Source organism: Pomacea canaliculata, linkage group LG4 (assembly GCF_003073045.1).
Source record: "Pomacea canaliculata isolate SZHN2017 linkage group LG4, ASM307304v1, whole genome shotgun sequence".
NCBI lineage: Eukaryota > Metazoa > Mollusca > Gastropoda > Architaenioglossa > Ampullariidae > Pomacea > Pomacea canaliculata.
In genome coordinates this window covers 28,426,786-28,441,759 of record NC_037593.1, presented here as the reverse complement: position 1 = coordinate 28,441,759, position 14,974 = coordinate 28,426,786, and the positions used below count along the sequence as shown (strand labels likewise).

Here is a 14,974-nt window from a genome sequence, read left to right as displayed (position 1 = left end):
GCCCTTCAAGAGCTCGAGGAAAACTTTTAACAATCTGTACTTAACGACCTCAAACACACGTCAATATTCTGCGTCTGCTAAAACAACGTCATACACACGTGTTGATGCCATTTTGACGTCACCAGCGATGGCGATTTTAACCAGAGAGCTATGTATATCCGTGCTTTTGGCAAGTAGATTAAATCTAAAAACTGAATGAAGGACGCCATATATCAAACCCTGAAAAAATTACATTCATTTACCATCTAGGCTATTTTAAACTCCGCTTTGTCTGGGATCAAACATTTTACAGAATCATTCGAAATATTTTCTGTATTTTATTGTGCTTTTTCCGTGTCACAGTATCAAAGTATAACCATGGATAGGTGGACTGCTGTCTGTCTGCCAAGACCAACGCTTAGCCTCTTGCGAAGTTCTCCGTTGTTAGTCTCGGCGAGCCTAAACAATGAACGTGACTAAACCGGAAACTTTGTAGTCTCATGCCTCGTTTTAGTAGTTAACTGAAAAAAAAAATTGTCTGCCAGCAGTCCAGTAATACAAATTCGTGCTATAACTTGTATGTAAGAAATCTTTTGTCGTCTGCTAATCGCATATTACCGCTGTACACTGTAGAACTAGATAGATAAGGATTAGGATTAAAATTTCCAGCTCGGTTATGTTCCTTCATTAACAAACATTCTTTAAGCTTAAGAGATAATGATATATAAATTTTTAATTAATATATTGTTTGTTGAATTAAAATATTCGCCATATGCAAGCGATCAGTTTAGTGCCTTTCACGAGATGCATCTGCCCGGGGTAGTAATACCCGATCCCAACTGTTTACCTGGTTTTGTCCCACGCTTTATAAGCATGTGATTATCGCAGTTCTCACCTGGGGTTTGGAGAGATCAACACCCCGTTTTCTGTGTCCAAGAACGAGGGTTGAGGCTCGGTTATGACCGCATTAGCACATTGGGTGCTGCAATGGTGACACCAGACGTCAGGTCGATCCACTGACTTTCTGTTAAAAAATAATAGTTCACAACGTCTTTTTGTTACAAACTAATGAGACCTGAATTTAAGTTCTACCAGAACTAAATTATTTCATTTTTGACCTGACAGCCTGTGAAAGTCATTCCCCCTGTCCACCTACCCACCCACCCCATATGTACTTGGTATATAAGATAAATTACGTTTTGTACAGTTTAAAGGTTAATTGCAAGCACAGATGTTTCTTGAGTTAAAAATAAGACTGTCGGAGAAAAGGTGATGTTTTCTTGTTTAACGTCCGTGCCGCCAGGTGTGCATCAGGATGCGTCACCAGCGAAGCATCTACCCGTTTCGTCGCTGAGAAAACATATCAGATGTTTGAAGATCTTAGCAGGTTTGTGAAAACCATCCCTGCCTTCCTTCTGGATTAACATCTGCGCGCAACCCATCGCAAGAGCAATGTCGCGATGTGCCGACCATCAGAGGGTTTAACCGCGACACTTGTACTGATCATTTATTTATTCCCCCCTCTCTCTCTCTCTTTCTAAAGGTCGCATAAATGTTGCTGGGGATGTATCACTTGTTCTCGAATTTTCTTACAATGTTTTCAAATTTTATGGCAGCTTTGCGGATTTTCGGTGGAAATAAAATCTCATTTGAAGGGTACTGTTAGAATTTAGGACGGAAAGCGGAAAGGACGTATGGTTCTTGGTCATTGAAGGGAAAAAAGGAGGAAGGATGCGGGTGTGCTCTGCGACGAGGGAGTCACGTGGTTTTAGTATACGACAATTGGTTTGAGTTTGGTAAAGCATTTTAGGGTAGCTAGTCGCAGAAATTGCAAGCTATTTTTTTAAATGCCTTGTCAACGAGAATGTGCGGATGATAGATTGTACAGAGTCTGCATTCGAAGCAGGGTGGAGCATGTGAAGATTTTGCTGAATGCACAGAAGCTGTTGAGTTTTAAGCCGATTCGGAGGAGTAGAAACTTATCTAGAACGATGTCAAGCGGCAAATATTATTATTCGGGCAGGCGCAATAATCTTTCCGACTATCATGCAGTTGTCTTGCTTGTTCCTTTGGACAAACTTCCGCATTGTCTAGGCTTGGAGCAAGGTGTCAGTCGAAGACCCTGGGTGAGTCAGCAGCACGGAACCCATAAATAAGAATGGCTTGTGGGGGATGATTGTTGGCATTAATAACTTGTTTACTCTTCAATAGTTCAAATGTTGTTTGTTCTTATGTCCCTCGTATGTTGCCTGTCTCGTTCTTGTTTTAAGCACTAAGAGAATGCACCTTAGGAGTTTGAGTACGCGGTATACAAATGTTGCGTTTCTTAATATTAAACAACTGATGTATTTATTACTGTCTCTAAAGTCTGAAAATGCATTAATAGTTTAACCGGTAGTGTGTCTTTGTAACTGTAGTAACATTTTCCGCTTCGTGCAAATAATCACTGACGTTCACTTTCCAGCAGATCCAAACCTGATTCAAGCCTCTGTTTAGGGACAATGCCACCTCTATTTTCACATTTATTTATTAATTTATTTTCAAGATCGTGGGCACTTCACGGCATGCCCTGCCGTCATCAGGTGCCCACATATCGCCCGTGTCTCGAGCCAGCCCCGCTCCAAGCTTGACCTCCCGGGCCACGAGCCCTGCCCCCAGCTTGACCAACATCACGGGCCGCTCCCTCAACGACACATCTGTCTGGACGGCCAGGGCCTCGCCCAACGCGTCCTTCGACATGACCCATGGCTCGGCCCTGGCGGCCAGCTATGCCAACAGCATGAAGAACTTTTCGCATCCGCAGCCCACTCTTAAGAGTTACGAGGTACGTGGTTTTCTTTGGAAGATGATGAGGATGATTTGACCCTTGACCCGATGTTAGTGCCTTTTATCTGTAAGGGTAAAAGACTAAATTGTCTTCATTTATTGTTTTATAGTCATTGCAGGGAGTGGCTTTAAAGAGTATTTAGTCGTGCCCTCATCCCCATGAAAATTGAAATAAAATCTGTTATGACCTTGTTTCACCCATACCCTACTTTCATGTCAAGACCGTAGGACTTGCTTTCTGAACAAAGCCAATGTCGAGCATTTATCCAAATTTCGCAAAGTTGTGTGTGAAAGTCACAGAACACCAATATTTAGGGGGCGAACGGTCAGAATATTAAAACTTTGGCCAACATGCCAAGTTCAAACTTGTTTGCTAGTACATTGCTAATAAATCTGCCAACACATTGGGACATCGGGGTACTTAGGAGGTTTGGACTCTTCAGGACTTTGTCCGCTTGAATAACGGCCTTTATCCTGAAGCTTGGTGTAGCTACATCAAAGGATTCGTTAATGACTGGAAGACAATGCTTTATTGTGAAGTAAACTTTATTTATTTCTGCCTGGCAGGATTTTGAGAACAGCGGCATCTTTGAGGTCCAGCCCTTGCTGGAGCAGAGACACAAAGAAGAAGAGGAGAGGCTGCAACGGTTTTTGGCGGAGGAAAGGGAGAAGGAATTCAAAAGGCTGAACGACACCATCGCCTCCGAGAAAGAGAAGGCTGCGGAAGACCTCCTGAGCAGGTGAGAGGCAGTGCCGACTTTTTAAACGGGCGTTTTTAACGTCTTTCCCGCTTTCGGCAAGCAGGTTAGTAACGTTCTGGCAGAAAACACTTATTGATTCTCATTCTTGTCTTCTGTCTGCCTGCTTGCCTACCCATAAGTCTGTACGTTTGTCCTATATCTATTATCTATTTGTCTTTCTTTCCATCCGTCAAATTATGTGTCCTAATGGCTTGCCCGATTGTGTGTTTGCGGGCGTTTGTTCTCGCTGGTGTATGTATGCATGTTTGTTAGAAACACGCCTGACTACCTGTAACGAGTCATTTCCGGTGAAGTCGTAGCATTCTGTTTGCCATACAGCCTGGACCAGATGTCGCTGCAGAACACGGTGCCCGCAGTCTTGTGGAAGAGCGTGAGCGCATCGAGGAGCATTTCCAGCGCGTGCAGGAGGACCGCCTGAAGCTGGTCCGCGAGAAGATTTCTACGGAGGAGAAGACCCGCAGCGGCAAGATGTTGGACCGCCACTGCCAGGAGATGCTTATGCTCATCGGCGAGAAGGCAAGTAGCCCGCCCCTTGCTGCTGTCTGGCCGCGAGCTACCGCGGTGTCCCGCGATATATATGTTTTATATATATATATCTTTGGTCATTCCACTCTTTCTTGTAGATCACAATTTTCTTCATGAGTTTCAAAGACACTGTCAAATGAGACACCTTGCACACGTGTGTGTGTGTGTTTGTGTGCAGGACCGCGAGATGGACCGCACTAACCTGTTTGACCACAGCATGCGCCCTCCCATCGAAACCCCGGAGAGTAAGAAGGTGCACCTGTACAAGACACCCGCGGTCTTCGAGAACATCGACCTGAGAGCGATCGCGGTAAGTAATGGATCCGTGCGTGGGAGAATCGGATGAACGGGTGTGAGATTTCATTAGTAATAAAATGATGTTATTTATAATCTTTAATACTGTTTATTATTAAGGTCTTTAAATATTATTCATACATTAACAGCAAGGGCAGATAACTTTTGCAAACATTAGTGAGGGTGCAAAGAACACCCTCCATAGGAGACAACATTTACGTACACAGTGGAAGAACCCTGGAGTAGCTGGGAAAAGGGCGAGTCTTGGAACGGGTGTGACATCCAGAGTGAAGATGAGACCTGAACTCCACCCATTTCCTCAGGTTTGATAGGAGTCTTAGCCGTTGCGCCACCAACGACCCTAGTTCTTTGGTCAGAATTTATTTGAATAACTCTGAAGGCTGTAGTTTAGTTCGTGACTTGTAATACTACTTTTTATCTAAAGTTAATTAACTTACAATACGATGGAGATACGTACCGTCAGGTCTGAGAGACACACTGGCTTTCCCAAAACAGATTTATCATTATATTATCTGCATGTTTCAGCTGGTGAACAAAGATTACGAAAACTACACCGACCTGGTGAAGGATTTAACACGAGACTGTCACAGCGAACTTGAGAAAGTCAGGTACGACTGTTTTGGTGGTGCTCGGTTATCCTGTGTCGAACTTTTGTGGCAATGTCCTTTTTCTGTGTTTGAGTGTATGTGCGCACGAATGTTTGAATTCTCGACCCTTTGTGTGTGTTTTACCTGTGCATGTTCGATCAACTACACCTTTTGTGCTCAGTGTATTCCCACACTGCTTTAAACCAGGGCCATATTCCGATGGGTGATTGCCAAGGACCTGAGCAAGAACCAAGTGAGTGAGATCGTGAGGCCTCAGCAGACCAACGCCCTGCTGAAAGGTGTCAAGAGCGGCAAGGAGACTTACCACCAGCTCTTCAAGAAACTCTGCAGGTAGGGGAGGATAGTCTATGTACTAATTGTCCCCCTTGGTGTGCGATTAGTAAATAATGACAGTAGACATACGCAACAAAAATAGCGATCCGTCAAGAGGAAGATTAATTCTGTCGATCGAATAAATAGTATCAATGGTATTGACTTTATAAATGGTATCTGTAAAAGAATGTGACTTGTTTGGGAGAAGTTTTTTATTAGACGAATAAAAGTTAAATGAGTTTTAAAGGCTTCAAAATTTTCGAATTTGACAGGATTAAAAAGAAATGATTAAAAATCTGAAACAGAATAATTAATATATGCAACGAAATTTATCGAGGACAGAACGAATGCAATGACAACAGACAAACGAGTCATGTCAACACTCGCTCACACATAATAACATGCAAAACACGTATATAAACACATACACACATTATTTATTTATTATTTTGATTGTTCGCTGTTCATGCTGTGTAGCTACGCGGGGATCCACTGCGAGATCATCTTGGGATACTCCAAGGGTGCCGGCTACAAGCCGGGGATGCGGATGGATGGCAACGCCTTCCGCAACTCGTGGACGGCCGTGCACGTGGAGGGCTCGTGGCGGCTGATCAACTGCACGTGGGCAGCACGTCACGTCACCGGCCACCGGGACAACCTTCCGCAGCTCTTCCACAAGTACGATGAATTCTACTTCCTGACAGACCCGGAGGACTACGTGTATCAACATTACCCGGACGAACCCTCCTGGCAGCTACTGGAGATACCTCTGCCCTTCTCGGAATTCCTGAACCTCCCCGTAGTCAAGTCACCCTTCTTTAACTACGGGCTTCGCTTCTACTCCAACTACGGCGCCACCCTAACCACGGAGACCGGCATGGTGGAGATCCGTCTGGTGACGCCCAAGATCCTGGGGTTCGGATCCTTGCTTGAGCCCGTGAACAAATCGGCGTCGGATCCCCGCCAGTACGACGGGCGGGTGCTGCTGCGCTACGTGAAGAACGAGGCCATCTTCACTGTTGCTCTCCCCAACCCTGGTCTCTTCTACTTCACCGTCTACGTGGGCGACTACTGGAACTCCGAGTGCTTGGAGAGCGCGTGCACCTTTCTCATCAACTGCCCGGCCATGTCCGGACGCCCTTCGCCTCCTTACCCACCAGTCCCGTTCTTCGGCCCCACCCCCGTGATGGACACTTGGGTATCTCCGCCGACACCAACGTCGATCCACTGATCGTCTGCAACTCAGACTACCTGGAGATCAACTTCCAGCTACTGAAGGACCTCAAGATCAGCCATACCTTTCAGTACTTTGACGTCCACGACGGTTCCATCTCGGACATCGATCGCTTCGTCTTTCTGCGCTCGCGGAATGAGAAGGGTGCCAACTACCTGGTACGCTGCCCCAAGGAGGGCTTCTACATCTTCTCTCTGTTCGCGGCAGACACTACATCCGCGGGGGAGGCTGCCAACAACCTGGACTGTGCTATGCGCTACCTGATCATCTGTCAGGAGCCCAGCCCCTCTGTGGGCGAGTTCCCAAGACGTGCGCCCGCTGGCAGCGCTGCACCCTGCACGAGCCCCTAGCCGGCGACCTGCTGACCGACAAACGCTACATCTTCAAGATGGACATCCCGCAGGCCGTAGAGGTCTTCGTTGTCATCGGAGACATCTACCACCACCTCAAGCGCAAGATCGGCTTCACGTGGGAGGGTCAGATCCTGACCTCATCGCATTCCGGCATGGCTAAGGTCATCGCGAGGTTTCAGGCCGGCAAAGACCAGTCTGTGTTTTCGCCTATGTTAGAGTACAAAATCTTGGAAGACACAGAAACAGAAATCTGAGACAAGACTTGTCTTTTTTCTCTCACGGATGGAAACGTTTTCTAACTGTAATCTCGTTAGAATTCCTCTTCAAGAAATTTAGTCCGCAAATGCATTTCCGTTATGTACATTATAAAAATTCTTGGAGAAAAAAAAAATTAAAAAAACGAAGGTCATGCAGCACCAGTCAATCAAAGTGACCAAAATGAATTATATTTCAAACACTGGCATGTTCGCGGTGCTAGTTAGAATGGCATAATGAAATCGGACTTCAAATGATATCATTAAATTGTTTCATCAGAAATCATTTTGCAAGCAGTTGTGAACCGTTGAATGGGAGTGCTCGCGCTGAGACTAGCCTCGTATGAATACTGACATTATGTATGAGTCCACGTGAGCAGGTGCCTTCTGATATTGATATTCTCACATATCATTTTCGACATTGTTTACACCATGTCATTTTTTTGTTTTTGTTTTTCCTCTGTTCATTTTTGCAGCACATGTCATGACACATTTCATTATAGACTGATAATATTGAGTAAGTAGAAATCCTGTTTTCATACTCTTTTTAGTGTCTTTCTGTACAGTTGTGACAGTTTCATATGCTCTAAAAATACAGTTGCAGCATTTCGAATGTTTAATAATGCTTTTGGTGGTTGTGCTGTGTCCTGCTGTGTCAGGAAAAGTGAAAGTGAACATTTTTTTATGAAATGAAATATTTTTATTATTTGTTTGGTCCTACAAAACTTTTTTTTCAACTGTCCTCCATTTTTTTAAAGCAATGTCTTCACCAGAGTCGAGGCTCAGACATAAATTGATTCATTAAAGGAAAGGACACGTACTTGAGTGAAAGTATTAATTCAAGTATGATGATGACAATTAAAATAAAAATGAGTAAAGACCGAGATAGACCCTAGCCACTCTGCAACTAAGGGAGAAAATTATTAACATTGTAGTTACCACAATGATCATCCTCCTCGTCGTCGTCGTCGTTGTCGTCACTAGCACCCCACCCCGTACCCACAAAAGCCACCACATCCATGTCGAACGGTTTCCTTGAAGGGAAAAAGACATGGCTTCATGACAAAACCGTTAACGCTTTTACATCAACTGCCATTTCAACTGCGTGTATATTATTTCCTATACTGTATTTTACATTCATGAATTTTTTTGTTGACCTTTTGCCTTTCATTGTGATCTCTGTACTTATCCGTTTGAAAGCCGAACATTCACATTATTTTCTTCATAGTTTATGTTAACCTGTTAATCAGTGAGTTATAGCCCTTGCTAATGTGACATTTCGAATCGTCAATGTGACAGTTATACATCGAAAGTGAAAGTTTTACCCATTGTATGTATATATGTAGGATTCCTGTACAGACATGTTTTCTTCACACTCGATATTCTTATGTATAGCTTTATTTTTCTTAAGATATATTTAATCTGTCTGTTTTCTGTTTAAGGGCAGCACTAGGCGTAGCTGTGTTTATAATTTCTTTTAACCCCTAGTTTAGATTTTGCACATAGTTGTTGACATTAGTAACCCTAAGTTGCACATGATAAAATGCTTTCTGAAAAAATTATATATTCGCGCTTTTAGGAGTTTGAATAAGCAGAATAATCGCCCTAGATAAACTTCTAGCTAGAGCACATTAGAAGTTTAGAAGCTTCGGGTTGTCTTATTCTGAACCTTGTTAGCTGAAGTAAAAGAAGTAGAAAAAGCATCACACCTTCAGAACTCATAGAATAAATTTGTTTCTTAGATATTGGTACTTATTATATTCCTTAAATTCTGCATAATATTGCTGTTTCTGGCTTCTGTATAACGCTTGAGGAGGATATTATTTTTAAAACTTAATCGAAATTCTTTGCAAACTTCAACACATAAATGGGTTTTGTGTTTTAAAAATCTTCCATCTAAGTCAGGGGTGGGCAATTAATTTTCCCAAGGGGCCGCATGAGAAATTCGGATGGTTTTAGAGGGCCGGACTAATATAGTTAACTCAGTTTTACCCAATACTGTATGTATGGTATGCATACTGACGGGCGGCCTGTCAGAGACAGGAGGCGGGCCGGATCCGGCCCGCGGGCCGCCCCTTGCCCAGGTCTGATCTAAGTGTATTAATTTTAATATGGACCATTAGAACGAGCTTTCTTGAAACGTATATTTTTTTACAGTATGATTCAACGACTCATATCATGAAGTGATATATTTTTCTTATAACTTAACATATGAGCGACAGAACTAATCTACCCACAAAAATTATGTAGGAACCTTGCTGACCAACAGCGAAAAAAAGGGATAATGCCATGCTTTGTTGATGTTATTTATAGTACTTGGGTGGGTAGTGGACCAACCGAAACATACCACCTAGAATTACCTGTGTGTAGTAACTGACTTCCATTGTTATGGATATTATTTGTCTGGTTTTTTTAACTTTCTGCTTGCTAACAAAATACCAAGGTGCCGGTAAAAACCCATTGTCCTAGGGCGATGCATTTGTTTGCGTTTGAGTCGGTTTCCGACAATGATAGCTCTGTACGGTTGTCGCCGAAATAAATGTCATATAAAGAATATTTTATTAGTTTATGCAAGCGTCTTTGTGTTTGTTTGCATGTTTGCATGATGTTTACCCTCGTGCATGAATGTTCGTGTAGACGTCTCTCTCACACACACACACAGACATTCTGTCATATCGAAGACAGTTTCCGGTCGAGCAGATTCACTGTTGCAAAACACGATGACAACATGATGCTTCCAAAAAATTTTCACTCTCCCAACAATCTAAAATTACGTCATAAAATGACGTCGGGTTCTGACGCGAAACCACGACGCAGCAAACACATTTTCATACTGGTAAGGGCAATAATCCCTGACTAACAACAGACAGGGGCAACAACCCCCTGTTCCTAACATGCTTTCATTTTTCATACAATTTCACCAATAACTGATTGTAGTGTCATGCACAACCCATGTAATAAACTGTGTGCCACAGAATGAGCAAACTCCACGATCAAGAACAACACAACAATAATTTTTTTTTTTAAGAAAACAGCAGAGCAAAGAAAAGGTAAGTGCAAATTAATTCGCAAAATACACCATAATCTATTTGATTTTCTGTCATTTAGTGTGCTTTTCGCTCAATGAAAGTCCACGTACCCTCTCTCTCGGCACTGGTCAAATCTGACAAAACTTTAGAAATCGAAATTGTCAAATATTCTATCTACCAATATTGCTTCCAATAGACCAAGAGATAGGTAGCTAGGTAAATAATTCACTTGAAGTGACCAAAGCTCCCTTTCTCTTACCGCCCAGGAGTTGAAGCAAGAGAGGTACCCATAATATGCTAATGGCACGAAGATTGCAGTTATCTAAACTTTTGTCGCTTTGCTTTAATTTGAGAAATTTAAACACATGCTTTTTGGCCAAAAAAAAAAATTCAAATGAAATGACAGAAATCATTATTGAATTCACATTGTTTACAAATGAAGTTTTGCACTAACCGAGCAAAAGAGACAACAACAACAAAAAAAATTACAGATACAGCCCACAAATAGTTTGGGGTGGATAGGTCAAAAATGTTTTTGGTCTCATTCAGACTACTTAGTTTCCACCGTCATATTATTCCTGCTGGTGATGGACTGAAAGAACAATTTTTTTCTTAACGATAATATCTCTTGTAGGTCATAACACACCAGATGAAAGCCTCACATCATGTCGTGCACGAAAATTGTGTATCATCAATCTGCATCCTCTTGTCGGCTGTTGATGAAAGCCATTTACGGCATGTCCGATTCTCTCTTTCATCTCCTGCTATCATCAGAAATATCCAAATCACATCGACAAAAAATGTATCAACATTCAGGGCTTGTCTAGATATCGAAAGTTTCTCGTGTTACTGATACCCACGCAAAGACAGAATGACACACATCATCGCTAATTCCATTAGAAAGAAATAACGATGGACTGAAGCAGATGTGTATATAAGACTCATTCTCGAGAAAACCCAGCAGAGTGCGAGACTGCTCACACGTGACAATGAAGCTGCTGTTCGTTCTTTGTCTTCTGGCTTTTGTCCTTGTGGGTGAGTAGCATCGTGAGTCGGGCTTACCTTCTCCGTAAGGTATTTCATGTTTCCTCATTTTACTCTTGAAAATATTGTAAAATCTATTGTGTGCTAACCCTAAGGAATTTCGGTTACTGATTACATCGGTATTGCTACATTTTCGGCAAGCACGCTTGCATAAATAATATTATACTGTGTTATACAATCATTTTTCTCATCATCATCATCATTGTGCCTATTTTTATACTCTCTTTTGCAGTGTCCACATGGTCAAGCTGTGAACCACCACCATGGCATTGTTCAAAGAAACGAGCACCTGTGTGTGGCAACGATGGTGTTACTTACAGAAACATGTGCATGTTCCAAGCCGTGAAGAAACACTGCAAGTGGGTCCATTTTTTCTTGTTCATCTTTTCTTTATACCTCTCTCTCTCCCTTTCTTTCTTTACAAGTATTAATATATACATAAAACTGTTCATGAAAAATACCAAACATTATTATTGCTATTAACCAATAAATAAAGAATACAAAGTCTCCAGCGAGAAGTTTGAGTAGGTTTGATAGCTTAAAATAAAAACTGTTGTTATAACATAATATATCCTTAAGATCTCAGACAGAATGAAAAAGTTTTTAAGAAATGAAAATCTGTCAGATTGCAAAGTGTTTTTAGAAACCTGGTTAAGCTCGATAGTATTAAATGTGGGATAGAGTATGATGATGCTACGTTTAGAAACGTTTCCACTTTTTGGTCCAAATAGCCAATCAGCACGAGCTCCCAACGAAAGAATAAATAAAAATTTGAAGAAACTAAGTCACGTGACAATTATCTCAGCTTTTCCTTTCTTTTCCAGACCTTATCTGAAGACGACAAAAAGTGGACCCTGCCCTCGGCGATCCATGCGAGGTAAATCAACCTGGACAAAGACTTGAAGACCGAACCTTTCAGCTCCACCTGTCCGGACTTTGGTGACCGGCTTTACGATAAGTGACAGGACAAAAATAAATCTGGCATGCTAGAGAAACCCAGAAAATTCTTCTGTTTTGATTTGCTTGTGTGATGTAATATGTCTTTTCCAGGAGTGCAAATTATAGGTACACTTAGCAACACGCATTGCATTCATATACAGACTGTGTGTGTCCAGGGCCGCCGAGAGCCAGCCCGGGCCCCGGGACAGACGACCTCTCCGGGCCCCTTGTACTTGTAATCGTAAATTATTTTCCCAGTATATAATGTATGTTTACAATTGGAATCTCAATATCTACACTTCATTCAGTAACGAAAACAGTAGGACAAGTGCACTAGGATCTACATCACTACTTGAACATAAAGTTGTTTACATGCGAGTGGTTAGTAAATGAGGACAAATGATGTTAAAGGATCAGACTTGTAGCACCCCGCTCCACAGACCCCCCCCCCCCCCCTTAGTCAGCAGCGATGTCAAAACCTCGACAGATTAGAACAACTGCTAGATGTATCACATCGCCTTTTGTTCTAAGTTAAGTGCTGCGCTTTTGTACTAAGCTCACTGACGTGCAAGGAAATGTTCTCTATGTAAGTGATTTATACTTCCACATGTAAAGAGGAAGAACCGAAGAAGTAAATGCCTAAACAAGTCTTCATCGAGTGTCGTTAATAACCTCATTAAAAAAGTGTTTGCTGCGACGAACAGCAGAGCACATCAGTTATCATTGTTATCAACTTACATAACAAACACGCAGCACCTATCGCGCGCACACACACACAATAACTACACACACGCATGCTGTTACACGTAAACAAATAACTGAACTGTCGCGTTCAGACTCTTTAAAGCAGAAATTTTGAATTCATCCAACTTTTTACGAAGCATAAACTCGGTCGACTTCAACCGCCATCAGTCACTAGCCGTTAAAATACCTGCTCAGTTTTAGAAGACAAAGCAACTGTTTTAAAGACTAGTTAGCTAGTAAGTGTTAATACTTTTAATATTTAAGGAGATTAGAAGGTTTTGTAAAAATGACAGAAAAATAGAAATGTTTAGCATATTTTAGCTGAATCGTAATAGTTCATAGAACAAAGTTATACAGTACTAATATTGTCATTTTACCTGCTGACTAAAAACTTTATGAGCTTTTCTCACAAACTTCATTATTGTCAGTCAATTTGAGACGCTAGTCACTCTCATTGACACTGCTGTTCCTGCCTTGTCAAATGCTATTTGCCAATAAACTCTATTATTATACTGTATGGTAGTGTTACGACTGTAGCGGTAACTTGGCTCGTTTAAAGATCTGAAAATTTGCGGTGTCACACTTTCCTGTACAAAGTCACTTCAGTCATCCGTTGAACAGAGGATAGAACATGTATACAGCGGCTCACACTGTAATATTTCTCAGTATTATTTCAATGTTCAACAACTCAACGTTATAACCACATAATCAGCGGACTGCCACACAGTCTACTAACACAGAGTACTACTAAAAACTCAGAAAAATCGAATAACGACCACCTAGGTCTACCCCAGCTTTTTATAGATCCCTTCTAAGATGTTAAAAATACAAAATAAAAAAAAAATATTAAAAATATATAAAAAAATTAAGACGCAGTACGCCCTGACCTTGACATCGCCACTTCCGCCAAGGCCCCGTCAAACTAAGAATACTCAATTTCGTAACAGGTAGTGTGGACATCGCAGTTAGTGGGATGGAACATAGCACGCACACAGGGAGGGTGGAGGCTGGCAATGTGGGGGTCGGGTGGTCGCTGGCCGGGTGACAGCCACGTGAAAGTGGGAAGGTGTGAGGGGGTCCACTAGCGACAGGATGCAGGTGCGCGGATGTGGTTGGGAGGGGTGGAGGATGAAGAGGCGAGGGGGAGAATGAGAGGAGACAGCTAGCGCCAGCCGACGATTCTTGAGAGCATAGGACTGACAAGTAACTTGAGCAAATAAATCCGTTTGTACGAACCCTCGCTACTATGCCACTTTTGCTCGGTCCCGGTAGGTGGCATAGTAGCGAGATTTGACTGTATGCAGCATCATATATGACAGCTTCCTTGAAGACAACTAGCGCACAATAAGAAAGATTCCGAGGTGGCTATGGGGGACGGATGGTGTGTAGATAGTATTTCCTTTTTACCGGGGGCTTTGTCGGCAAAGAGCAAAAGAAGGTCGGAGGCCGATGTGTTATTACAGGGCGATGCTGGTACATCGCTGGAGGTCGTGCGATCGTCCCACACCTTTAGTTACAGTAGTCAGAGTCCTCCCGGTGACATAACTGTCCTCCCTACCTTTATCCGGGCCATCCACCCACCGGTCGAACACTGCCCTGCGTACCGTAACGCGGGCGCTCACCGCGGATGCCCGCGGGCGCTCACTCACGCCCTAAAGAGCTTGTGATACCCTTCGCCCACCGTGGGCGCCTGTTAAAATGGCGGCTGACAGTGAAGTCGAGAATATAATTTTGTTGATGGACATATTTGACAACGACGACTAATTAATAGAAGCAATCTATTGCAGCGCCAAACAATATACTTCTAGTGTCATTCATTTGGGAACTAGAAGAGGAAAAAAAGTCCATAAGAATTAAAGATTATGTGGAAAGAACAATGCGGTAGTCAAGTATATCACGTAAAAACAAACGATGAGCAGACTTTCTGTTGTTGTCGTCCCGATTCGGAGTTTCAAGATCGAAGGCAAATTCATCTACCATCTCTAGAAAGACATGACGATGAAATCTGAACTTTTAATACACTTCTTTGTCGTCGTATATATCTATCTGTT

General features: G+C 42.5%; 1 protein-coding gene and 1 long non-coding RNA gene across 2 annotated transcripts; both read left to right on the top strand.

Moving 5' to 3' along the window:
* The first annotated feature begins 573 nt into the window (after nt 1–573).
* LOC112561921 (hillarin-like) lies at nt 574–9,736 on the top strand. Its single transcript, XM_025234775.1, is given in 11 exon segments — nt 574–2,105; nt 2,525–2,803; nt 3,373–3,545; nt 3,885–3,918; nt 3,921–4,082; nt 4,270–4,401; nt 4,932–5,014; nt 5,201–5,344; nt 5,804–6,519; nt 6,522–6,854; nt 6,857–9,736. Coding segments are annotated over 11 exon segments (2,646 nt in total). The 5' UTR covers nt 574–1,826; the 3' UTR covers nt 7,168–9,736.
* A 1,351-nt stretch (nt 9,737–11,087) lies between these two features.
* LOC112562706 lies at nt 11,088–12,244 on the top strand. Its single transcript, XR_003098912.1, has 3 exons — nt 11,088–11,231; nt 11,473–11,599; nt 12,065–12,244. It is a non-coding gene; the product is annotated as an uncharacterized LOC112562706 (long non-coding RNA).
* The last annotated feature ends 2,730 nt before the right edge of the window (nt 12,245–14,974 follow it).